The sequence below is a fragment of the Neofelis nebulosa genome, chromosome 10 (assembly GCF_028018385.1).
Source record: "Neofelis nebulosa isolate mNeoNeb1 chromosome 10, mNeoNeb1.pri, whole genome shotgun sequence".
Classification (NCBI taxonomy): domain Eukaryota; kingdom Metazoa; phylum Chordata; class Mammalia; order Carnivora; family Felidae; genus Neofelis; species Neofelis nebulosa.
In genome coordinates, this window is record NC_080791.1 from 63,383,396 (window position 1) to 63,410,864 (window position 27,469).

The 27,469-nt window shown below is 41.5% G+C and overlaps 1 protein-coding gene across 14 annotated transcripts in view; it reads left to right on the forward strand.

Moving 5' to 3' along the window:
• Nucleotides 1-27,469, forward strand: part of DNHD1 (dynein heavy chain domain 1) — an 80,782-nt gene that overhangs the window by 3,918 nt on the left and 49,395 nt on the right. For 13 of the 14 annotated variants that reach the window (XR_009249722.1, XR_009249724.1, XR_009249723.1 and 10 more), the window contains 8 exons: nt 1,423-1,596; nt 6,660-6,863; nt 6,943-7,053; nt 8,605-8,761; nt 17,201-17,455; nt 17,564-17,701; nt 17,840-17,891; nt 27,188-27,453. Coding sequence is in view for 10 of the 14 variants with exons in the window: in XM_058688057.1 (XP_058544040.1) it covers nt 1,423-1,596; nt 6,660-6,863; nt 6,943-7,053; nt 8,605-8,761; nt 17,201-17,455; nt 17,564-17,701; nt 17,840-17,891; nt 27,188-27,453 (1,357 nt within the window). In the remaining 4 variants the exon portion in view is untranslated. The remainder of the gene's footprint in view (nt 1-1,422; nt 1,597-6,659; nt 6,864-6,942; nt 7,054-8,604; nt 8,762-17,200; nt 17,456-17,563; nt 17,702-17,839; nt 17,892-27,187; nt 27,454-27,469) is intronic. The other variant, XM_058688060.1, reaches the window with a different exon arrangement.

Genomic DNA, 27,469 nt, shown 5'->3' on the forward strand with positions numbered 1-27,469 from the left:
GCCTCCTAAAAAAAAATAAGATAGATGTTCATAGCCCTTACAACAATGCTTGAGAAGTGGGTGTTCAAAATTTTTTTGCACAGTGCATGAATAAATATAGGCTAACAGTAAGAAAAGAAAGAGATTGAAAATATAGCATGAAGAGAGGATAAAGGATCCACTTCACAAATGGAGGAATTTCTTACAGAGAAGAAAGGGCATTGCTTCCTCTCAAGTTGATTAGGATGGGATTAGGATGGGAATCTGGGCAGATAAATGTGTGGGAAAGCAGCTGAACTAGGGGAAGTTAGTTGATGGCCGAGAATCTCAGTTCTCTCTGGGCAGGGAAGGAGGCAGGAAAGGGAATGAAGTGGGGCCTGGCAGGGCTGGGCATGGGAGTAGGTAGAGGTCTGGAATAGCAGCTGAGGGGACTGAAAGATATAGGGTGCCTGAAGACTTGTATGAAGATACCAGAGCAGCATGAGCCCATAATTGAGATCAGATACCAGGAATCCGTCGAGGAGCTGATATTCCTGGTTCAGTAATCTTCTGAACCAATTTAGATCATGTTGAGGAATCATGTTGAGGAATTTAGATCATGTTTAGATCATGTTAACTGTTGAGGAAATGAAACTTCAGTAGCTGTTACACGGTTCAAATGTCCCGATCCAACATCAAGGTTACAAGCCCTATTGTTGATAATGAACTTTTAGAATAGGATGGCACTGTTATCTCTGGGGTAACTTGTTCTGTTGATCTAGCTTTGGGCCCATTAGTGACATTGCTATATACTTGACTAGTATAGTCTAGGTATTCAGTTTTTGGTTTCTTGGAAAATTAATTTTTATATCAATTTTGTTGGCTGGCGTTGGAGGGTAAAAAGACTGAAAGTACTGGTGTAGGCTTGAGGGGATTGAAGAATGCACCATTGGATCCTGGCTGGAAAGGAAAGGATGTGAAGCCAGAAGTTAGGTGGTGATGGGGGAAGAGCAAGAAAGACTCACAGGCATGGAATCATGCAGAGTTGGAAAGCAGGCATAATGGGGGCAATGGTTAGGAGATCTAGGTTAGGAAGCAGTGGTGGAGAAATCAGGCCTGTGGGCTTGCTAGATGATGAGCTGGGAAAACAAAATATTCCCATTTCATTCAGTATTATGTAATAGCTTCATAGTAATCATAAGAAGTCCAGAATGATTATTCATTTGTCAGAAAGGGAAGGGTTGTTCATTGATTGGTCTGTGTGAATATAGCTGCTTGACGGTATTTGCTCGGTATGTGAATACCTTTGGGTATAGGTGGTAGGGTAGGGTATAGGCTCTGACAATACCACATCACATCCTCTTCAGCATCCAATCTGCTCCTCCTTTCACTGGCTAACAGTGGCAAGCTGACTCCTTGCTCTGTCTCTTTTCTCCTGATTTTTTTTTTTTTTAAATCATACAGGTCTCAGCTTGATACACAAGTTCCTGGGAAGAAAACGTTACAGAAGAGAAGCTCTGGCTTCTCATTTCAGACTTCCCTCCTGGGTAGCCAGGTGATGACCATTATGAAGACAGAGAGATACCTGAAGAAGATCCACTTCCTCTATCTCAATGTAGCTCCCAGCCGGCACTTTAGGTAAGTCCAGATGGCTTTTACTCTGGCCACTCCCTGTTTTCCTCCCATGCTATCTCCCACCCGGCTTCCTCTCCTTACCCACTCCTCTCCTGTCCTTTCTCTTCTCTGGCTGCTTCTCCTCTGTCTTCCAGTTTGCCTCCCTCTTCCCTTCTCAGCTTCCTCCTTTCTGTTCTGCATCTCTTCTTTGCTCCCTTTGCTCTCACAGCCTTTTCTACTTTTGGTTCTGTCTTCTTTATTCTGTCCTAAAATGGTAGAAACATTTGGTCGTAGCCTCGGAAGGGAATTTAATGGGGATCTCTTCCAACTCCAGTGCACAAATCTGGTGTTTGAACAGTGAGGGGAAGCTTTGAGTTTCCCAAGGGGCCCTGTTCCTTAGACTGAACCAAGCTCTGCCTTCTTTTAACTTCTACCTTCTGGTCCTGGTTTTAGCTCTGGGGCTATAAAAACAAGTCCCCTCCTTCCACATGACTCAGGAGGTGTTCATTTTCTTCTGTTAGCTCTAAAATTTATGTATGTCTCAAAGCCCTGTTCAAATCCCATCTCTTCTCAGAAATAATAATTACCATTAATCAATTTTTTTCCAAGCATTGTGCTGTTATTATTTCCATACATGAGACGAGCACCCTGAGGCATAAAGAGGTTAAGTAACTTGTCACATACTAAGTGGTAGAAACAGACAAACCTAGCACTGTCTTAACTCAAAAGTCCATGCTCTTCAGCAGTATGTCGTGTACCCTCCCAGAAGGCTCTGTTTCCTACATACACTGCTGTCTTTCTCCTGAGCTTATATAGCACTAATGGGGCATATCATCCATGCATTTACTGATCAGGTCATTTAACAAGTTCTCACTGAAAGCATTGTGCCAGTTATTAAGCAGTTGTCTTTTGGCTCTTCTCTCACTACTTCATGACACTGGGGCTGAGACTGCAAACTTTACTCCTCCTTTTTCAACTGGCCTCCTGTTAGGTTTGTTTTTTTTTTTTTTATGTTTATTTATTTTTGACAGAGAGAGAGAGAGAGACAGAGCATGAGCGGGGGAAGGGCAGAGAGAGAGGGAGACTCAGAATCCGAAGCAGGCTCCAGGCTCTGAGCTGTCAGCACAGAGCCCGACACGGGGCTCAAACTCACAGGCCAGGAGATCATGACCTAAGCCAAAGTCGCGCTCAACTGACTGAGCCACCCAGGCGCCCCCTGTTAGGTTTGGTTAGTAGGGTGTGCTAGAAGGAGACTGGACAGCAAGATAAGAGAAGGAACTTCCTCTTTCCCTTGCTTGCTCCTTCTGTCAGGATTGGTCCTCCACCCTGGCGGCAGTGGGCACCTTCTGAATTAGCCTCTTCATGATTCTGACGGCACCAGTGCCAGCTGGGTGGCACCTGCCCATCAGCTTTCTGTATCTTGACTGCCCCTCCTCCAAACTCCGAAGGCACTAGTACCAGTGTGGCAGCGCCTCCAATGAAATCCAGGCCCCAGGTCTACAAGCCCCTCCCCCAAGCTCATAGCTTCTGAGACTCCAGACCCCTTCCCTATGTTCCTCTCATTCTCGAGCTGGCATCCATTCCTGCAGTTATTGTATCAGTGCCACCTTGGTGTTCCCTTTCGGCTGTTTGTTTCTTTGACACCTTAAAAAAAAAAAAAAAGCTCTCTATTAAATTCACTTTGTTGAAATGCCCTGTTTGGTTTCTGCTTTCCTGATTGGACTGTTACTGATATCATGAAAGGAAAGGAGCCTCAAATATGGGATTCTGATATTGCCTTTGTAATGTCCTTGGCCTTGAACAGTACTGAGCTCCGTGCAAATGGTGTATAGGGTCCTAGTAATCCATGCCATGTAGTGGCATCACAGTTAATGAAATGATCACTTGTGGCTGACTGTGATGAACTACCTACTGACACCCAGTGGCCAGCCACCACACCTGACCAGTAACAGTGGCGGTGTGGGACAGGATGCTTACTGACTGCAGTGGAGAGCTCACACCAAGAAAATTACAAGCTTAGAACTTTTAAACTATCAGCTCCATCATAATCAGAGAAGCAGCACAATCAAAGATAATTAGGCACACGGAGAGACAAGAAACCATGAGCAAGAGAACTAAAAGGCAGTGAATAATTATAGGACGAACATCTGCCAAAGAAGGAAATCCAGTGAAGTGAGTTTAGCATTTGGTGGTGCTTTTCCCCAGAGGCGCCTGTGGATCCCACTATTGGCGATTGTGTGTCAGTTTTACTGTCAGCTCCTGAGCCGAGCTTTGGGTAGGCACAGACAGCCAAAGATCAGAGGCTGCAGCTGGGGACCCACACCCAGGAAAGCCATGTTTTCTGCTTCAACCTATAATGTGACCAGGGTACAAACCCAGAACCCACGGCATTTAATTTGGACTTCCCTGATGTATCCATACAGATGATTTTCATATTTTACCAGTTTATTTTGCCTTTTTCTAGTTGTTCTCAAGTGAGAGTGTTCTAAATTTCTAGTGCACCATTATTTAAAGCAGAACCCTGCCCTTTATTGTTTCCTTTTGTTTCTTGGACATGTAATGGGTTTGTTGTTGTTTTTTTCAATGTGTTTGAATTTATCAATTTTTTCTTGGATTTGTCCCAGGTTTTTTAATTAAGTTTTTCATTTAATTCTAACATAGTTAACATACAGTGTTATATTGGTATGTCCTGGATGTTAATTCATACTCAGATAGGAATTTATTTCTTCACTTCCTTAGAGTCTTCATTCAAGTGTCACCTCTCCCTCCCTCCCCCCCTCCCCCTCCCCCCAAAACTCCTGTCCTCCCCTGGCATTGCCAACCTCCTTTTCCTGTGCTTTTCTTCCCCTCTCATTTATTATGTTTATCATCTTTCTTCTTCAATAGAATGAGAGCTCTGTCAGGGCAGGGATTTTTGTTTGTTATGTTTAACAGCATACCCTGAAGGTTTAGAACAATTTGGCATAGAGTAGAGACTCAATAACATTTGTTGAATGAATTAATGAATTATCCAGAGTAGGAACAGGCATGGAGGCAAGTAGATGATGAGTTCCATATAGAACTTGCCGTGTTTCAGTAAGGCAGAGAGCTTGAGGTGTTTGGGAAGCAGTTGAATACTCTCTAGCATCACTTAATACTCCAATTGATCTGAGCCCTTTGAGGGCAAGGACTATGTAGCAGTTATTTTTATGTCCTCATCTCCAATCACAGCACTTGGACAGAAGGGAAACTCGATAAATGGTTTAATTAAATTCCATATGAAGTCAGGGACTGAATTTTTCCTGTTTACTGCTATATCCTTAGTGCCTAGCACAGTCGAATGAGTAACTATCCCCCAAAGGAGCACTCGCTGTGGGGAGTGAGAAGAGTACCCTCTATCCTGACCGTGTGCAGGAAGAGTAGCATTTAGGGGTGCCTGGCTGGCTCATTCTGTAGAGCATGGAACTCTTGACCTTGGGGTTGTAAGTTTGGTTGTACAATGTTGGCTGTAGAGATTACTTAAAATCCTAGAAGAAGAAGGAGAAGAGGGAGAAGAAGGAGGAGAAAAAGAAGAAAGCAGCTTTTGAAAAAGAGAAAAGAAAGAGTAGTGTTCATTAAGAAGGTCATAAGGGAAGGAATGACCCCTTGGGGGAGCCAGGGTTCAATTAGTACAGGAAACTGTGGGAAACTAAACAGCCCAGTGGTTAAGGGAGGTGACTTGAGTCAGGTAGATTCAGTTTTAAATCCTATATTCTTTCCTTAACTATCTTGGAAAAAGTTATGGCTCCTTTTGTTTCAGAAGAAATGGTTTGGGGAAAAAGAGTACTTGGGAAAATCTAGTCACTTTGTCAGAAAGGAAACAAAGTTTTACATGACTTGACTTAGTGAGTTCATTCTGGATCTATCTAAATGTTCTTTGCTTAATCATGTATTTGCTTGACTTGTATTAAGTCATTTGCTTAATCATGTATTCTAGAAAGTTGAGAGGGAAGAGATAGAAGAGGGCCATTTTATCTCTTAGGCATTATAGGCATAGGAACTGGGACATCAAAGCTTATAAAGGGCTTTCAAATATACTTAATGCTTAAGTATATTATTGGCTCCAAGTTATGAAAATAAAACTGTAAAATAAAAGTTGATAAATACTTTATTGAATGTGCCCAAACAGCATTATGCTAACCAGTCCCCTGAAACTAGATACAACTATATAAATGGCATTTACTTTTGGATGCAGGTGCATTGTGCTGAAGTAAGAGAACTTAGTAGGATTTTAAGGTGGCTCCGGAGGTACTTGATTGGTTCTTTTGGCTGCAGTTTTCCTCTTTATTTGCCTGTGTCGAGTCTTCTATTCACCCCCTGCTTTTCCCCATTCTCAGTTACTCCCAACAGCACCCACTGATTTTTCTCTGCATGTTATTTCAGTACCTAGAGATATACATATTTTATCATTTCTAAGATGTACTTTTTTTTTTTTTTTTTTACATTTTAACATCTCTGAAATTATGATGCATCTTACAAATTGGTGGAGTATCACATTGGCAGCATTTTAATGTTTCATTTTTTTTTTAATGCTGCAGCTTACAACTGATGGCATCTTAGGTTTGATGGAATGTAAGGTATCTGGATCTGGAGATATGATCTTAGACCTGGCTGGGTGCCTTTTTCTTTCTTCCCTTCCATCTTTGGCTTCCATTTATTCTTAATATTTATTTCCTTGGGGCACTTGGATGACTCCATTGGTTAAGGGTCCGGCTCTTGATTTTGGCTCAGGTCATGATCTCACGGTTTAGTTCGTAGGATGGAACCCTGTGTGGGGCTCTGCACTGACAGCAGGGAGCCTGCTTAGGATTCTCTCTCTCTCTCTCTCTCTCTCTCTCTGTCCCTCCCCCACTTGCTCTCTCTCAAAATAAATAAATAAACTTTTAAAACATTAATAATATTTGTTTCCTTTTTTGAGTTTGAAGATCATTCTTTTCTCTTTCCCTTCTTCCCACTTTCTTCTGCCTTCATTCCTGCTGCCATGTTTCGCCTCTCCATCCCTCTTTTGTCCCTTCCTGACGTCTGCAGGAGTTCCCAGGGCTCCTGCTGACCAGAGCTCTTTTCTAAAGGCCCTACAGCCTGGTGGTGGTGCCACCCAAGAAGGTGAACCCTGAGTACTACATCTTCTCTCCCTTTGGGATCCTGCATGTCCATCCTGTGGAGGGCAGTGAGACGATCACGCTGGGCACCTGGCACCGCCATTCTGTCCTCTGGCAGCAGCTCCAGTCCATCCCGTTCTTCAAATATTGCCTCTTATACAAGGCCTTGGCTTGGTAGGTGGTGACAGTATGGGATGTGGGGAGAAGTGTTGTGGGGAGCAGTAGCATGCTGTCGCTGCCCTCTGGTCTGTAGTTGGAAGAGGAGTGTGAAGTTGCACGGGCTGCACCGGCACCGGACTTTCCTAGGGAAGCATCTGCTCTTTGCTGTGCCCCACTTTGGAGCTGGGCTTCTGCATATTAGCAGGTAAGGTCTTCAAAATACAATGTCAATGGACCTTTTGAATTATTGTTACAAAAAAACAATAACATGTTCCTTGTAGAAGGTTTGGAAGACATGAAAAAGCACAAAGAGAAAAAAATCTTTAATCTTACCAACCGTAAATAACCACGACAAACATTTTGCACATTTCCCTTCTGGTCTTATTTTCTATCACATATACATATGTGGTCATACTTGACATACTGTTAAGTAACCAGTTTTTTTTATGAATAATGTATCTTGAGCATATTTTCATGTAATTAGGTATTCCTACATCACCTTGCCCCAGACCACACAATTATTGAGTATTGGATCTAGGGATGTAACTCAGGTGCCTGAATTCAAATTCTCTGCTCTTCCCATGGTACCTTTTGGGTTCTTTTTTTGAAGAAAAGCTTAGTTATTCCTGTTTTCAGTACTTTCTTACTTATCTTGCACTCCTCAGCCACTCTAATTCTCTTCTGTGATAGAAGTTGCAAACTCAGATGCCCACAGGGCCTGAGCCGGAGCTATGGAGGAAACGTAGTGGATTAGGTGCAAGACATTAGGGAGCAGGGGAATACAGTCTGGAGACTGCATCTAAATAGGACAGTCACTACTGAGTTCCAGTTGTCTGTTGCCTCTGGGAATATGGGTACAGCATGCCAGCTGCCTTGTTTTTCAGGATTTCCTGGAAATCCACATTTTGTTGTAAAATGTCTTAATTTTACCTACTTAACTCAAATTTTTATTAAAACAGTGTGCTGGCCAACTCTTACTGGAACATATGAAAACATTTTCAGTCTGAATTTGACCCACGGGTTACTAGTTTGAAACCTTTGCTCTGGGAATCCTCCAGTCTAGCCTAATCATCATAGTGTAATTAAAAGCATAAGGGCATGGAGACTGGACAGATCTGAATTTAAATCCTGAACCCTAGCAAGGACTTTACTCTTTGAGCCTTGTTTCCTGATATAAAAACTAGGGATAAACGTTTCTACCACGCAGCTATAGTGAGAAGTGAGATTGTAAATATAAAGTACCATGTTCAATGCCTTTTAATAGGTGCTGAATAAATGATACCCATTATGATCACCTTTTGCTTATTGGGGATCTTTCGTCTTTTTCAAGGATTTTTAGAGATGTAGAATTCTCATGGAGAGAGTAGATAACAGAAGCCGGTTTTCTCAGGGATGGTCAGCCCATAGAGAAGTTAGAGGTTCCTCACCTTTGATCCTAAAACTGATCTGCCCATCTAGATATTTGGGGCCCTTAGGCCTTTCAAGGAGACACTCTCCTGGCAGAAAGGTCAGTCAGTAGAAACATTTGCACATAACTCCAGGCCTTTCCCAAAGCATTCCCCAGCCAGCAACTTCCTCAGCTTGAATTCTTCCAAAGAATTCTCAAGAGGAATCTGTCTCTGTAGGTCACCAGGAATGTTAGAATCTTTCTAAATCTTTGCTTATTCTGCGGTGTGCTGGGCTAGGAAGAGGTCAGAAGTGTTCAAGGAAAGAAGGCTGAGATGCCGGCTCTGACAAGCTTAGCCATTGATTGCAGGCTTCTGCAGGAGCTGCGCTCTGTATCCTGGCTCCCCCAAGACCCCGATCAATGCTATGGGCTGCTGGACCTGCAACGGGCTCTAGCCAAGGAGAACCACAAGGCTTTGCAGCTGCTCCATCGCTGCCTGCACCTCTGCACATCCATCCTGCACCTGGTGAGAGGCTGCAGTGCAATTTATTGTGAACCTTTTCCCCAAGCTGAGCTTGCCAGAGGCCCAGTCTCCTTTTGGCTCACGCTTCTCCTGGGATCCCCTGTGTGGTCTGGACTCTGAAGTTGGCCCAGAGCCATTGTCCTGCCCAGCACCAGCAGTCTCTGTTGTGGGGTGGATGGATCAATTACAGACGGGCAGAGGCTTGGACCCAACCTTTTCCCTAAGGGTTGGTCCTGGCCTTGAGCAGGGAGGAGAAGGAACATAGCAATGGTTTTCTTTAGCTGTTTGTGCCAGGGGCATTAGGGAATTTGAAAGTTGGAGTCTGGATCTTTCATGCTACTAGGCTTATCTTTGAACCTATTTTGAATCTTCGGTAGGCCACTGTGGCTGGTAGAAGCATCCGGTGATGGAGTCCTTCCTAATTATGCCTACTTTGCATCTGTGGTACCTGCCCTCTGCCTAGGGCTCCTGGAGGCCCTGCTACATGTTCCTGTCACAATAGTTTGCTGTCTGTCGGGTGGGGCTGGATATTTACCCAGTTCTCTGGCTGATCGCTGTCTCTAGGTAAACTAGATCTGAGAGAGATCTAGTACATGAGAAATAATGTACGAGAAGCCCTAGGTAGATTCATACAGGGAAATGGCCTTCAGCCTCCAGACAGTAACAGCTGGACCTCACACTGCACTAAGCTGAATGGGGCCAAAGGTGGGGGCAAGCTATTCCATGGCCTTTCTGTACCTCCCAGTTCCTAAATCCCACTCTTGTTTTAATGTTACAAAAATATTAAAAATTTTTAATAGTAGTTTACTTTGGGGGTACCTGGGTAGCTCAGTTGGTTAAGCATCCAACTCTTGATTTCAGCTCAGGTCATGAGCCCATGGTTGTGGGCATGCTGGGCATGGAGCCTGCTTAAGATTCTCTCTCTGCCCTTCCCCTGCTCTCTCTCTCTCTCTCTCTAAAAATAAAAAATAAATAAATAAAAATAGAGGTTTATTTTGTCAATTAAGGTAAATTTTGCATGCAGTAAACAAATTGTAAGTGTGCAGTTTGTTGAAATATTTACATGTATATACATCCATGTAACCACCACCCAGATCAAGATGTAGAACATTTCCAGCACCTCAGCAAGCTCCCTGGTACCTCTCCTGTCAATAACCCCACAAAGGTAACTACTACTCTGATCTCTGTCACCATAGATTAATTTAGTCTGATTTTGAATTTCATATAAATGGAATCACCATTTTTTTTTTCACTCAACATTATGTTAGCAAGGTTTATCCATAATCTTCTAGGAAGCAGTGGTTCACTCTTTTGTATGCTATGTAGTATTTCCTGTATGAATATACCACAATTTCTTCTCCTATCGATAGACATTTGAGTTTGTTTCAGCTTTTGCTGTTATAAATAATGCTGATGAGAACATCTTTTTTTTAAAATTTTTTTTAACATTTATTTATTTTTGAGACAGAGAGAGAGTATGAACAGGGGAGGGTCAAAGAAAGAGGGAGACACAGAATCTGAAACAGGCTCCAGGCTCTGAGCTGTCAGCACAGAGCCCGACGTGGGGCTCGAACCCACGGACCGCGAGATCATGACCTGAGCTGAAGTCGGACGCTTAACCGACTGAGCCACTCAGGCACCCCTGATGAGAACATTCTTGTGCATGTCCCTTGGTGGACATAAGCACTCATTTGTTTGGAGTATGTGTTCTAGGAGTGAAACTGCTGGAATAAGGTACATGTCTGTTTTACAGTACCAAACAGTTTTCTGGAGTGGTTGTACCAGTTTGTATTCCCCCAACAGTGTAGGAGACTTCCAGTTGTCCTATGTTCTCATCAACCTTTAGTATTGTCAGGGTTTTTAATTTTAGCCAAACTGGTATATAGTGGTATTTCATTGTAGTTTTGTTTGTTTGTTTGTGTTAGAGAGAGAGCACATGCAAGCAGGGGAGGGGCAGAAGGAGAAGGGGAGAGAGAAAATATCAAACAGGCTCCACACAGTGCAGAGCCAGATGCGGGACTTGATCTCACAACCATGAGATCATGACCTGAGCTGAAATCAGGAGTCAGACACTTAAACGAATGAGCCACCCAGGTGCCCCTCACTGTAGTTTTAATTTGTGTTTCTATGATCACCAAGGTTGTTGAGCGTCTTTTCATAAGCTTATTGGCTGTTTTGGTACCTTCTTCTGTGATGGTCTAAGTCTCTTGTTTATTTTTAACTGTTGTCTGTTTTTTTCCTGTTAATATGTAAGAGTTCTTTAGATAGTCTAGATATGCATCCTGTATCAATCAAATATATATATATATATATATATATATATATATATATATATATATATATAAAATAGATATTTTCTCCCAGTCTGTGGCTTACCCTTTTACTATTTTAATAGTGTCTTTTTTTTTTTTAAGTAAGCTCTATACCCAACATGGGGCTTGAACTCATGGCCCTGAGACCCTGAAATCAAGAGATGTATGCTCTACCAATTGAGCCTGCCAGGTGTCCCTTAATGGTGTCTTTTGATTAACAGAAGTTCTTAATTTTCTTGAAGTTCATTTTGTCAATCTTTTTTGATTAGTGCCTTTTGAGTCCTGGTTTAAGAAATCTTTGCCTGCCCCAAAGTCATGTAGATATTTCCTTGTTTTCTTCCAGAACTTTTATTATATTTTCTTTCACATTTAGGTCTATAGTACATTTCAAATTAATTTTTATGTATGGTGTGACATAAGAGCCAAGTTTTATTTTCCCCATTTATTGAAAAAAATATCCTTTCCCCACCTAATTACAGTGGCGTCATTGTCTTAAATCAGATGACTGTATATGTGTGGGTCTGTTTCTAGACTGTCTTGTGTCTGATTAGTCTGTCTTTTGGTCAGTGTCACACCATCTTAATTATTGCAGCTTTGCGGTACGTCTTGATATCTGGTATTATAGGTTCTATAAGTTTTTATTATACAAGATTTCCCTGGCTGTGCTAGGGTCTTTAAATTTCCATATCAAGTTTAGAATCAGCTTGCTAATTTCCACAAAATAATTTCCTGGGATTTTTTTTATTGGCTTGTTTTAAATTTGTATATCAATTCGAGGGAGAATTGATATCTTAATATTTCATTTTCTAATTCATATACATGGATCTCTTCATGTATTTTGATTTCTTTACTTTCTCCTACTGAGGTTTTATAGGTTCCCTATAGAGGTCTTGAATATATTTCAGTAGACTTATTACTAGATATTTGGTATCTTTTTGTTGCTATTGTAAATGGTATTTTAAAACATTATTGTTTTCTAATAGTTGCTACACCATAAACAAAAATTAATTCATGGTATATAAAAGACTTAAGTGTGAAAAGAAAATCCAAAAAGCTTTCAGAAGACCATATCACATGTTTATTATCTCAGGGTTTCTTAAGATATTAAAAAGTGTAAACCATAAAATATCAAGACATTTGTCTGTACTATAATTAACTTTTTGGGGTGCCCAGTTGCTTGAGTGTCCAACTTTGGCTCCGGTCATGATCTCATGGTTCATGAGTCCGAGCCCCACGTGGGGCCCTGTGCTGACGGCTCAGAGCCTGCAGCCTGCTTCACATTTTGTGTTTCCCTCTCTCTCTGCCCCTCCCCAACTCATGCTCTATCTCTCTCTCAAAAATAAATAAGCATTAAAAAAATTAAAATTAACTTTTTAAAAAGCACCATAGGAAAAGTGAAAAGACAAGCAAATGCAACATGTAGAGCCACTTTCTGTGCTGCTGTGTGGAATGGAATGGAACTTGTCCCTGTTGGCAGTCACCCCAAAGGTGAGGGGTGGCGCAGTGGAGAGGGAGAAGGAGGAATCATCCCAAATGGCAACTGAATTGTTATAGAGCCAAGCCTGTACTCTGTGCTAATAAAAGCATGCTGCTGCCCAATAAATTGTAGCATTATTAAATAACTAAAATAGATTTGAAACACTAAATAAATAATGATATAAAATGTGAGTGTTTGGTAGATAACCTTTATCAATTTTTAAGGATGTTCCCATCAATTCTTAGTTTGCTAAGAGGTTTTACCACGAATGGGTGTTGAATTTTGTCCAGTGATTTTTTTTTCTGATTCTGTTTAAACGATTATGGGAATTATTCTCCTTTAGTCTAATATGGTGAATAATTGGTGTTACACCAGCTTTGCATTACTGGGACAAACCCATTTTCTTTTTTTCTTCTTACTTCTTTCTTGTATAACTTTTTATTTTGATATAAGTTCAAATTTATTAGGAAAGTTGCAAGGATAGTATAAAAAAACTCTCACTTACCTTTTACCCAGATTATTAGTTTGTCTTATTTATCATTTCTGCTCTTTTTCTTTCTCTATGTAAGTATACATTATTTTCCTGAACCATTTGAGAGTTTTAAGTTGCACATGGTAAGTTCCCTTACCCCTAAATATGCCAGTGTGTTTCTCTTTAAGAACAAGGACATTTTCTTCCACAACTCCAGTGCAATGATCAAACATCAGGAGATTTCACTTGGATACTATTTTGTTATCTAACCCATAGTCCTTCCTAGAAATTTGCGAATTATTCCAAAAATGTCCTTTATAACTGTTTTTTTTTGTTTGTTTGTTTTGTTTTGTTTTGTTTTGTTTTGTTTTGTTTTTGTTTCAGGATGCAGTCCAAAATTGTGCACTGCATTTAATGGTCACTTCTCCATAGTCTCTTTCATATGTCACAGTTCCTCTGCCTTCTTTTTGGCTCCTTGTCTCATGGTGGGACAGCCGTACAATAGGGTCTTCATTCCAAAGCCACCTCCCCCTCCACATCAGAACAAGAACAGCCTTTGCTGAGCTCTTGCTTGGCACTTTCCCCTTTCCTGTTTTGCTTCCTGCTTTCCCTTGGAGGTTTGTTTCCTGAAGATCATTTCTTTAATAAATCACATTTCCCCAAATTCCTCTCTCAGGCTCTTCTTCTAGGGAACTCAGTCTAAGAAAATGTATATATTAGACCAAGCTCACTCATTGTTCTGTGCAAATATTCTACGACCACAATAATTTTTTTAATCCACCTTATCTTTCAGTTTCTGAGAGATGCATGTTAAAAACATCCCCTCTTATGACTATAGATTTGTTCATTTCTCCTTGATGTTCTTTCATTTTGCAACATGTATTTCAAAATCATGTTGTATGCATAAAGATTCATAATAGTATTTCTTGGTGACTTTATTGCTATGAAAAGTCTGCATGCTGTTACTACTTTTCTGCTAGAGTTCTCTTTTGTTTGAGGTAAACTACATCAGGTATTTGCTCCATGTATCTTTTTCTATTAGTTTGTTTTCATCCTTCCTTTGTTATTTTGTTTTATGTGTATCTCTTACAAATAGCTGGAAGACATTTAGTCTGAGAGTCTATGTCTCGCAATAGATTTATCTCATTTATTATGATGACTGATAGGTTTGGACTTATTTTTTCCATCTTATTTTGATGTTTTCTATTTCCTGCAATTTCTGGTTGATTCTTCCTTGTGTTTCTTGTCTCTTGGTGGGTTGTTTACATTTTTGTTGCCATTATTGTCCTCTAATGATTTGGATGTTATACATTTTATTTTTCTCATAGTTGCCCAGGAACCACTCAATGCCTATTCATCCTTCTTAGTTTTAGAATCTTGACTGTTTCTTTTGATAAACTTGTAGCTGGAGGAAGCCACTTAACTCTGTTCAGGGCAATGAAACATTAAGTGGAAGTCACCAAGAAAACTTTTAGAGGCATATCTAACCGGGATGTCATAGTGAGCATTTACTCCTGACTTATTGTCTGACCCTTGGATGAAATTTTTGGTGATAGAGAAGTTTTTACACAATGATAAAGGCAAAAGTCATATTAAAGATGGAGGAGAAGGAACATAAAAGGAGCTTTTTTTTTTAATGTTTTATTTTTGAGAGACAGAGAGAGAGAGTGTAAGTGAGGGAGGGGCAGAGTGAGGGAAAAACAGAATCTAAAGCAGGCTCCAGGTTCTGAGCTGTCATCACAGAACCCAATGCAGGGCTTGAGCCCCACCAACAGTGAGATCATGACCTGAGCCAAAGTCGGACGCTTAACCGACTGAGCCACCAGGTGCCCCAAAACGAGTGTTGTTTTTATCGATACTGTTGGGCCAATATACCATTAAGGGATTTCTTATTGCGTTAAATAAACCTTTTACTTGCTTAAACTGAACTTTTTTCCAGTTTTCTCTCACTTGCAGCTGAATCCATATGTAAGAAATGTATACACCTGCTCAAAAGATGTAGCTGTTCCATTTACACTTTTATAACAATGTCTCTTTCATGTCTTTTTCTAAAAGCACTTTGTCAAGAAGGCCTTCTCTGGGTCACCCTATTTAAACTTGCAAACCCCCACTATCACCAGCATCCCTGACCCCTTTTTCTACTCTGTGTTTCCTTTGCTCATAGCACCTATAACCTTTTTATATAGAATATAAATTACTTATTTATTATTATATATTATTATATTATATATTATTGTATTTCTCCCCCCACCTCCAAGAGGGTAGGGATTTTTATTTGTTTCATTCACTGATATATCTGTAGTGCTTCTTATAGGTTGTGTCATATAGTAGGTGCTCAGCGAGTGTTTTGAGTGAATGAATGCCAAGTGTGCATTTGTATCCATGTCTTTCTCCCTAGCAGAATAAGAACCTTTACTGTATTCTAATTTCCTTTCTCTCCTCTCTTCCTCTCCCCACCCTCCACCCTCCCTATTCCACTTATGTTCAGATCTACTGGAATTTAATTCTGGATTGTTATGAACATTCTTGTTTTGTACCCATCTCATTTAGACCTGGCAATATGTTTTACAAATGTCTTTGCTCATCAAAGCTTCTTGTAGCTCTTATATTCATTTTCCTCTGTCAAAAATATACTGTTGTTTGTTTTGTTTAATTTTTTTCAGAGAGAATCTGTGGATGGTAAATGTTTAGAGTCTTTGTATATCTAAAAATGTCTTTAGTCATCCCCAAATTTCAGTGTGATACTGTGGCTAGATACAGAATTACAGGTTAAAAAAATTCCTCAGAACTTTGAAGGTATTGAAGATATTGCCCCTTAGTGGTGAGGCTTTAAAAATGTATACTGATTACATACTTGTGTAGTAATTATTGTTGCTTTGTGTATGGTTTTATCCTAATTGGCACTCAGTAAGCCCTTTCAGCTTGAGAGATACATTCTTTTTATATGTCCTGTGGAACCACCTGTGCCAGGCATTATGTGAAGCAATAAATGCAGTAAGATGTGACAGAGGCCTCGTCCTTGTAGAATTGCCAGTGCAGTGCACGAGTGACACGAGTAACTAGCTCGTGGTGATGCGTCGCACTATGGGCTGTGAAGTGGGAAGCACTCAAAGTGTGGAGGGTATTTCTAGAGCGTGAAAGAGAACCTCTTGTCAAGCCCAAGGGCACATTTGTGTATGATGTGTGGCTCAGGCCTCAAGTGCCTTATGTCTGGGTCTCAGAAGACTGGGGTTTGAGCTCAGGTTGAGCAGAATACAATCTAATCACAGAGTCTACTGAGCATCACAACAGACAGGAGAGCTTCAGGGACAGAAGGTCCATCTGGGGGCGCCTGGGTGGCGCAGTCGGTTAAGCGTCCGACTTCAGCCAGGTCACGATCTCGCGGTCCGTGAGTTCGAGCCCCGCGTCGGGCTCTGGGCTGATGGCTCGGAGCCTGGAGCCTGTTTCCGATTCTGTGTCTCCCTCTCTCTCTGCCCCTCCCCCGTTCATGCTCTGTCTCTCTCTCTCCCAAAAATAAATAAAAAATGTTGAAAAAAAATTAAAAAAAAAAAAAAAGAAGGTCCATCTGGCCAAGCATGTCTTCCTGGTGTCTCCCCTCTGTTCCTCAACAGGACAAATCCTGAGAGGTGGCAACTGTCAGCAACCTCCCAGATGTGAGAAAGAGCCACCAAGAGGCTCTTAGACTTTTATCCCACATTCTTCATCCCCCCAGTGGAAAGCCTCTGTCAGTGCCCCGAGGCAGCATCTGCTGTCACGTAAGGAGTATTATGCTAGCCAGCAGGCCACACCTCCCAGCCCTGCTGATTGGAATCCGTGTCCTAGAATTATTGCCCTACTTATCCAATCTTTCTCTTCTTTTGTGTAGCCTGTGTGTTAGTAAGCTTCTCTGTTTACACACACACACATTTTCTCTCTGAGTTCGATCCTTGAGGCCTTTAGCAGACAGGCCTGGCCTATCAAATTAGCACTGTGGCCTCTCAATGTATGTTCTCCATTTTGCATCTTCTCTGGTCACTAAAGGATTTCGGGGGCTAATCTCTACCAAAAAGCAGCCTTCCGTGGGTATATCGAGGTGCTAGGTTTCAGACTCTGAGACCCAAGAGTTTTGCACAGGCCAGTGGGTAGCCAGTTTGTTTTCTTTTCCCTTTGTCCAGTGAGTTTTCCACTCTCTATTCTGACAGGTTCACGAGGATACGTATCACATGCAACAGGGCCTGCAGGAGCGGCTGAAAAACTGCAAGAGGATCAGGACTGACCAACTCTCGGTGTATCTTCAGAAGGAACAGGGCCAGCAGCTGGAGCAGAAGCTGAGGCAGACAGAGGCGTGGTTGCTGCGGCTGGGACAGTTGGCCCGCCTGGTGGACCACATGATTGGCCAGAACCTTGTGTCTATCATAGAGGAGGAGATAACCTCCTTCGTGGCCAACATCCTGCAGGTAAGGGAGTGGATGGCATGTGTGGAGGCGGGACAGCAGTCAAGGCCACATGGCAGACAGCAGATACTGACCTGTAGCCCCACGAGCTGTCCTGACCTTTCTTGACAGGCCCCAAGGCAGAATCCCTTTCTCTCAGCAGAGCTGGTCTTTGACGATTTTGGCCAGCTGTCTCATGAGCCATGTATTGAAAACATGATCCAGATTCTAACTGGGGGCCTGCAGTCTGTCAAGGCCTCTGCCCTGAAGGTATTCTGGACTAGGTAGGGGGGCTGGCTGCAGGAATTCCCAATTCTAATCCCCTGTGTAATCAGAAGTTCTCAGCCTGGTCTGAACTTAGTTCCTTGTTTTCTGTTTCTACCCCCCTCTACCTGCCTTGGTGTGAAGGTAATGCAATCTACAGACCTGAAGACCCCCTGGGACTCCTTGATTTCTGAAGGTATTTAAGGAGACACAGGCAGGGGGGTAGGAAGTGTGGAAGGAGCAGGGAGAGTCACATGCACAGTGCCAATGGCATGGCCACAGAGTTAGGCCTTAGGTGTGGAGGGAGCAGCTATGACCTGGGTACTGCACACAGGTGTGGGGGGCGGGGGTTAGTGTGGATGTGTCTTTGCTCACTCATGCCTGTGCTTGTGTGCATGTGTGTGCATCCAGTTGAGTGGAATGAGAGGTGTGTAAAAGAATGTAAGTACATTGTCCTTCCTCTCGTTCATTCAAACTCCGTGAAATTACTCTCTAATGTCATAATGGCATTTTGTTTACTATTAAATTTGATTGCCAAGTAAATTTGTACTTACTTGAAGAACTCTGCTTATTTGATATTTGCTTTATTTCAGACAACTCTTTTTCATTTCATGTAAGATAATCTATTAGTATTGAGCTATTATGGTGACCAGTTATTACTGGCTTTCAGTCCTCAAACTTGTTAACAATCAGGGAGGAAATACATGTTCACATTTCCTTTATTTGCAATACTAACCCAGTTACAAATAAAACCATTACATGCATTCAGGCACATCTGACATGTAAGTACTTAACCCCCACCACCGCCTTGACTCAACTAGTATGTTTTCAGCAGGATGATTTAAAGACATGAAGTTGGGCGCCTGGGTGGCTCAGTTGGTTAAGCCTCCGACTTCAGCTCAGGTCATGATCTCACAGTGTGTGAGTTTGAGCCCCGTGTCGGGCTCTGTGCTGACAGCTTGGAGCCTGGAACATGCTTCGATTCTGTGTCTCCCTCTCTCTCCACTCCTCCCCTGCTCACACTCTGACTCTCTCTCTCTCTCTCTCTCAAAAATAAATAAACATTAAAAATTTTTTTAAAAATAAAGACATGAAGTCAATTTTAGGGAATAGATGACAAGGAAGTGGAAGGTTCATTGAAAGCAGCACATGTCTTTTACAAATCACACCAATTGGGGCATATTTGTTCTCAAGCGAATCTAGGTTAAATGGTAGAGACTATTGATATTTGTTTTACATGGTCAGTGGAAAGAGGTAGGGCTCTAGAACCAAACACATTAGTTTACTAGCCTGTAAAATGGGAATTAGGTATTTTTGTTAAAATACCTAACTTGCAGTTAAAAGAGGTGATATGTCTAGTGTAGTGCTCAGCACATAATGATACATGCTAAAGATAGTAACTTCTTAGCATTATTAGTATTAAGGACTGAGGAAAACCAGAAATTTCACATTATTCTCTCATATTTTTTACTAATTCATGTTTTGGTATATTGTAGTATTTTTCTTTGAATGGCAAAACAAGCAAAAACCTTAAAATTTTATTCTAAATTATAATGAAAGTGAAAATATTCACTTGCAATGTCCTGGGTTATCCCGTCTACTTTTTTTTTTTTTTTTTTTTTTTTTTTTGAGAGAGAGAGAGAGAGAGAGAATGAGAGAGAGAGAGAGAGAGAGAGCACACACAGAAGGGGCAGAGGGAGAGACTCTTAACCAGGCTCCACGGTCAGCGAGTAGCCCAACTCAGGGCTTGATCCCACAATCCTGGGATCATGCATGACCTGAGCTGAAATCAAGAGTTGGACGTTCAATTGACTGAGTCACCCAGGCGCCCCTATCCCTTCTACTTTTAAAGGATCACCACGGACTGGTACATTTAGGCATGAAATGTCCTGATGCTTGTTATCTTACTTTCAAATGTTTTTGAGGAAAGAGAAAAGGAAAATCAAAGCAATGTGGGCAAAATGTTAATAATTGTTGAATCAAAGTGGATGGGTAAAAGGGGTTTGTAGTACTTTTAAACTTTCTTACATATTTGAGATTTTTCAAAACCAACATTTGAAGGAAAAAAAAAAAAGATTGACATGGAAAATCACAGTAATATCATGGAGGAACTAGAACCAAAGTTCTGATTTAGGATTTTTCTTAAATTCTTGATGAAAATTGGAGTAGTATTTAATAAATCTAAATATCTAGCAGTTAAAACAGAACTAGTGGTGTTTAAGAAACATACATCTATCTGAGAAATTTGTTACTTAAGTGAGGCAAAATGTGTACATCGTTTTAGCCAAATTACAAAATAATTTCAGTAGCTCTACTTATACATACAAACATGAAAAATCAGCCCCTTACAGTAGAAACTTACACACTGACTAGAGTCTGACCCCTAGAAGAAGACTCAATCTATTACTAATAACATAGTTGCAACATGTCTTGCAGTCTTTAAGCTTCATTCTCCAACATTTTCCACAGAACAGTCTTAGTACTAGAACCAAAAAAAGATGATCAATATTGTTACCCTTACAATCGTTTCAGGAATTTTGAGCAGTTTAAAAATAGGAAAATACAATCAGATAATGATTCTTCTCATCTGGCAGGTGTCAAGTTCAGGAACTTAAGGTTCTTACGTTAACTTTACCCAGATCAGTGTATCTTTTTGATATCTGTGGTAAGATAAATCTGTTACACTGAGAAGGGACAAAGGATTGCTCCATTTTTATTATAAACTCTTTCCTGTATGTTTTGGTTGGGGTGGTGTTGAAGTTAGCGTAGAGATAGAATGTAAACAATTAAACTGTCCTTACTGTATATTTTGGCCAAGGGGCTACATGTGGCAGGAAGGGTCTCTTGGGAGTGTGACACATAATGAGTATGACCAGCAAGAGGAAGAATAGAGGTAAGCATTGTAACAGTGACTAGACCAGAAATGGAAGAGAAGAGACACTTTTTTCCCAATCATCCTGTAAGAAATACTGAAGACATGAAAAGTATATAAATATGTTTGACGAGAAGCTTTTGCTGCTCTGTGGACTGAGCAGCAGTCTGAGTGACTCAATGTCTGAGTGACTCATTCAAGGAAACCTACAGTAAAGGTCTACATTATTTGGTTTTTCACAGTTAGATTGATATTTAAAAATGCAGCTCCAGGTTGACTTATACACACACACACACACACACACACACACACATTATACTGATACATATCTATTTTAAATTGAAGCCCAAATCCCTCAGTGGTGACAGGTAATTTATGTTTCTTTGATTTAATTGATATCATATTTCTTATCATAAGAAAGCTTTATTTGACTCTTTCTTTCACTTGGCTATGAAGTTGTTAGTGACTTCTGTTTTGTTTTGTTGGGATATTGCATTCACCAAGTTGTATTAAAAATACACTAGCTTTTCTTTCCATGGCCCAGAATCACACATGAATTGACTGTATCGCACCGTATTGCTTGAGTGCTCCTGTGGGTCTTGGTACCTTCAATCATAGTTCTTCAACTTTGTCTCGTGTTTCGGAGCTCACAAAACAGAAAGTTACCAAATTCAAAGGCAGAAAAGATGTAATAGCACCACTCTTCACAGAAATGGAGACTAGAAAGTCAGGAAGAGAGCCACATCTCTCAAATTGCTGCTTATCCTTTTATCTCTACTTCTCTCTGTGCTTCTTCCCAGTTCCCCTGATTCTCTCCTAAAACTAGCTGTCTCTGCTTTCTTTGAACTTTCTGCTCCCTTATAACTATTGCTTCCAAATGACTTGGGCGTCCTGTGGTACCAACCCCATCCTTGACTCTAGATGATCTGTCAGTTAAGTTTTCCTGTATGTGTGACTGACTTATTTCAAATTTTCAAGAGAAGGAATATGATTGATTTAACCTACCCTATAGAGAGAACCACATATCCATTAGCTCTGGGAAGGGGAATGGGTTGTGTTACAAACTAGTTGGTTTTAGCTACAGGTAACAGCAGATCCTCTTAGAAGGGTATGTATAGTAGAGGAGGCTCCAATCTTTAGCTATGCTTGTATTGGCTATAAACCTACATTATGTAGGCCTAAATGTGCAAGTTGGGTTTGGATAACATGTTTCTAGCTCAGAGCTACGTAAGCAAAAAGGGGAATTTATTGGCTCCCATAACTAAAAAAATACATGGATGCAGCTGGATTCAGGCTGAGCTGGATTCAGCACCCAGGCAATGTCATTGAGGCTTTATTTCTCTTTGTCTTTTGACTTTGCTTATGTGTTTGAATTCTGAGTCACCGAGAATGCTTTTAGCTGGAAGTAACAGAAGTCCTGAGAGTAGCCTAACAGTGAAAACAATTGTCACATAATGAGAAGTCTCCAGGTAGGTGCTTCCAGGTTGTTTCAGTGGCTCAAAAATGTCATCAAGTATCAGGCTCCTCACGTCTGTCCCCTGCTCCTTTCTGGTTTTAGCTATAGGTAAGGGCAGAGCCTCTTAGAGTGGTGTGTGTGGTAGGGGAGGCTGTAATCAAAAAAGTTTTTTCAGGGCGCCTGAATGGCTCAGTTGATTGAGCATCCAACTCTTGATTTTGGCTCAGATCATAATCTCACAGTTTCGTGAGTTTGAGCCCTGTGTCAGGCTCTGCACTGGCTGGAAGGGTAGAGCTTGCTTGGGATTCTCTCTCTCTCTTCCTCTCTCTCTGCCCCTCTCCCACTTGTGCTGTCTCTGGCTGTCTCAAATAGATTCAACTAAAAAAAAAAAAAGTTTTTTTTCATCCTTAGGCTTATTGCCTTATAAATGCAAGACAAGCTCCAACTCCAAGCATCCCATTCTTAAGCAAAATCAGGGGAAAGGGAAACAAGCACTGGAGGGAGAGCTCTTCCTGCCCGACTCAGATTTTAAAAAATATTTTTAAAGGTTTTATTATTATTATTATTATTTTAAATAATTTATTGTCAAGTTAGCTAACATACAGTGTATACAGTGTGCCCTTGGCTTCGGGAGTAGATTCCCATGATTCATCGCTTACATACAGCACCCAGTGCTCATCCCAGCAAGTGCCCTCCTCAATGCCCATCACCCATTTCCCTACCCCTCCACCCTTCCCATCAACCCTTAGTTTGTTCTCTGTATCTAAGAGTCTCTTATCACTTGCCTCCCTCTCTGTTTGAAACTATTTTTTTTTCTTAAATTTTTTTTTTCAACGTTTTTTATTTATTTTTGGACAGAGAGAGACAGAGCATGAACGGGGGAGGGGCAGAGAGAGAGGGAGACACAGAATCGGAAACAGGCTCCAGGCTCCGAGCCATCAGCCCAGAGCCTGACGCGGGGCTCGAACTCACGGACCGCGAGATCGTGACCTGGCTGAAGTCGGACGCTTAACCGACTGCGCCACCCAGGCGCCCCTAAACTATTTTTTTTTCTAACTCTCACATTTTATCAGGAAAAGAAATCTTTTCCAGAAACTCCCCAGCAGACACACTTCTACATCTCATTGTAAAAATCTAGGTCATGTGGCTACCTCCAGCAGCAAGAAGGGCTGGGAAGTCAAATGGCTGACATTTCTAGTTTCTCGTGGAAGATGGACTCTACCACCACAGAAGAAGGGAGAAGGGAATAGCTATTGGGTAGTCAGCCAACATGCCTTCCAAGGTTCTAGTCTTCCATTCTCAAAACCTGGCAAGCAAGAGAATTACCAGCATTCTCCACAGCATCATTTCATACTATATTGTTTCCCTTCTAGTAACTGATATTTAGTAAAATCTCATTTAATTTTAGCTCTACAAGCAACAATGTATTTAAGCAGTCTGTGTTGATCAGTCTCTCAGTAATTTTGTTTGTCTGAAGCTAATTCTCTTTAGATTCCTCAGGAAGGGCTTGTGGAAGCAAAATTTTATTTCCCCTTTTGCCTGGATGCCTGAAACATTTCTTTTCTTTTTTTTCTTGAAATTCAGTAATTTTAGTAGAGTATGCTTGTTATTGAACATTCTGAGTCAGTATTCTCAGGTATGCTCTTTCAAAATGTAATTTTACGTCTTTTTTATTTCAGGAAAGTTTTCTTTTTTTCTTTTTTTTATTTTTTTAATGTTTATTTATTTTTGAGAGAGAGAGAGAGAGAGAGATGGAGCGTGAGCAGGTGAGGGGCAGAGACAGAGGGAGACTCAGAATCTGAAGCAGGCTCCAGGCTCCGAGCTGTCAGCACAGAGCCTGACGTGGGGCTTGAACTCACGAACCGCGAGATCATGACCTGAGCTGAAGTCAGACGCTTAACCGACTGAGCCACCCAGGTGTCCCACAGGAAAGTTTTCTTGAAGTTTTTTAGTATTGATCTCTTCCCTTGCTTTGGTTTTTTCTTTAGGGACTCTTGTTACATGTATGTTAGATCCTTATCATCTATCCCAAATATTTGTCCCTTTATCTTGAAATTAAAAAAAAAAACCTCTATTTCCTTTTTATTTTATAGTTATCCTTTTTTTACATTTTATTTCTCTTAAGGTATTACCTGTTAAGTTTCTTTGCTCTCAAATTCCTTTTAAGTTAAGTTTCCATTCTGAAATGATTTTTCCCTTTATTTCTAATTATTTCCTGAGTTCTATCAAATGATTTCTGAATTTTTCTAATTCTGATATGTGTTCTTCTTTCATGACTTATATAAGTTTCCTAGTGTCTTTTATCTTGTTTTGCAATGGGCTTGTTTTACTGTTTCTTGATATGTTTCCATTGTCTTTAAAAATGTTATTCTGGGGGCGCCTGGGTGGCTCAGTCGGTTAAGCGTCCAACTTCAGCTCAGGTCACGATCTCACGGTCCGTGAGTTTGAGCCCCGCGTCGGGCTCTGGGCTGATGGCTCAGAGCCTGGAGCCTGCTTCCGATTCTGTGTCTCCCTCTCTCTCTGCCCCTCCCCCGTTCATGCTCTGTCTCTCTCTGTCTCAAAAATAAATAAACGTTCAAAAAAAATTAAAAAAAAAAAAGATGTTATTCTGTCCGGATTCTTTTTTCTTATAAAAGTTTTGTACGAGTTTGATGTTGATACTTTTCTGTTGCTCACCTTTGAAAAAATGGCTTTTCTGAACTTTTAGGAAGAGGTGAGGTTCAAAATGGCTTTCTAACCTCTCTGTTTCCTTTTCTATTGTTTTTCTGTAGGGTTCAAAAACTGGTGGCCAGCATTCTGAGATTTCCTGGTTTCTGTTTTGCTCTCCCAGTTTTGTCTGGACCTTTTCTCTTTTTCTCTATTGCTTCCACTCTGCTTAGTTTTAATTCCACCCCAGCACTTTCTCCTTCTTGTCAAGCTCTGTCCCAGAAGGGACCCTGGCCAGTTGGTTTCAGGAGTCCATAGGGCATAGATTGCTTCAGCTCCTACAGACTTCATTGCTTTTGGAGTGGGAAAACTCCCTCCACTTTCACCTCCTGTTCTCAGATTTGCCCTCTGATCCCCAGGAAATGCCTTTGGGCTGTATTGGAGTTTTCCTAGTCTCAGGTCTGTCAGTTGTGTCTTTATTCCCCTCTGCTTCCTCCCCTACAAATGACAATGTCATGTAACTCTTGAGGCTGTAGGTGCTTTGTCCCCACCCACTTGCATTTGGGGGTTTGTAAGGATCTCTTAGCCCCATTTTCACTAAAATGTTATCATTGGGTTTGGGGTTTTACTGTCTAATTGATCTGTCACTTTTATGTCCTTTTATGTGGGAATTTGGGAGAGATTTCAAAATTGTGCCGTCACTCCCACCATTTTTCCGGAATCCCTCCTAGTATTATTTTTAAAGGGTCGTTCTTGATGTTATGTGAGGCAGAGACTGTAAGGTGTTGGAAGCAAGGGCCCAAAGCAGGGAGAGGAGTTTGAAGGACATTGCAGTAATGCCCTTCTAACTGAAAATCTAATAGTGACTTGGGCTGAGGTAAGGGGGCAGGTGGTGGTAATGGTGATGAGAGTTGGTTGGATTCTGGATATATTTTTAATGTAGACTCAGTGGGATTTTGTGATGGTTGGGTGTGTTGTATGTTAGGTTAAGAGTCAAAGATAACTCAAGTTTTTGACTGGAGCAAGTGGAAGGATGGTGTTTCCATTTACTGAAGTTGGAAGACTGCAAGTAGAGTAGTTTGGGATAAGGGAGAAATCAGAGATCTTTTTTTTTTTTTTAATTTTTAACATTTATTCATTTTTGAGACAGAGAGAGAGAGAGAGACAGACAGAATGTGAGCCAGGGAGGGGCAGAGAGAGAGGGAGACACAGAATCTGAAGCAGGCTCCAGGTTCTGAGCTGTCAGCAAAGAGCCTGACATAGGCTCAAACTCACAAACCGTGAAATCATGACCTGAGCCAAAGTCGGATGCTTAACCGAATGAGCCATCCAGGAGCCCCTTGAGGTACATGTTAGACGTCCAAGTAGAGATGTGGAATAGGCAATTGTTTAAATGGGATTGGGATTCAGTGAGAGATCTGAACTAGACATAAATTTGAGAACAAATAGATGGTATTTAAAACCATGAAACTGGATGAGTTCTCCTAGAAACTACAGATGGAGAAGAGAAGAGACCTGAGAACTGAGACTTGTTGGGGGGGGGGGAATGTATGTTTAGGTGTTGGTACTATGCATCTAATTTCTGAACATTTCAATGCTTCCCCCCACTTTTTTTTGTTTATTTTTTGTGTGAGAGACAGAGAGAGTGCATGTGGGGGAGGGGCAGAGAGAGAGAGGGACAGAGGGGGACAGGGGAAGCAGACTCTGTGCCGACAGCAGAGAGCCCAGTGTGGGCCTCGAACTCATGAATCGTGAGATCATGACCTGAGCCAAAGTGGGATGCTTAACTGACTGAGCCAGCCAGGTGCCCATCAACCCCTTTTTGCACAAAGTTTTAACACAAATACTGAAATTGGCACTTAGCCGGTTTCTAAGAAGTTAAAGGAAAAGCCAGGCTCAAGGATATTCCTTAAGACATACTGAGGACTGGCATGTTCAACATCTTTGCCACCTCTTCCTCTGTTCCACAGAGGCTGGAGTTTTTCCCAGATCTCCTTATAGCTAGATGTTGTATGTGCTTGAGATCTCCAAGAGATTTCAGTTCAGAATTAAGGTAAGAAGGGGAGAGAGCCAACACATATGCCATCCATTCTGCTGGAGGAGATCATAACAGAGGTAGTGTGCTTTTGTAGCTGCTGATATGGCAGTGACATCCCAATTTGCCAGGCAGCACAGAGCCATAGATGCTCAGCCTCGAGTGTTTTTGTTTGTCAGACGTTCCAACTATTTGCAACTCATTTAATATCCCATAACAATTCCCTTTCTGCTTATACTAACTAAATTCTGTTTTCTGAACCTGAGCCATAACTAGTAAATTCCCTCAGTGGGTTGGTATTTGTAATATAGATGTATGTGTAAACTCACTCAGGAGCAGGGAGTGTGTGTGTGTGTGTGTGTGTGTGTGTGTGCGTGCGCGCATGTGTGTGTGTGTGTGTAATGTACACACTCAGGTAGGGAGAGAGGTTGTGTGGAGGCCCTGAAGGGCACTCATGGACAATTTTGGCATGTGTCCCACTAGAAGAAGATGAAGAGGAGGACTCAAACAAGGAATTCATCATGCCCAAGCTCCAGGGCCAGCCTAGCGATGCTGTGCACATCTTTTGTGGCCCAAATATAGGATTGGTGTGGCCCTGGAAGTCTCACACAGTTACTGAAGCCCTGGAGGTCCGTGGGTGCCGGCTGCGGGGTCAGTACTTGCCCCCCAATTATAAGCAGCTGCAAGAAGACCTGGACAACAGTCCTCGAATCCAGCAGGCACTGACTCTGCAGCAGGCCTTGCTGGAGGTGAGAAAAGAGGTTT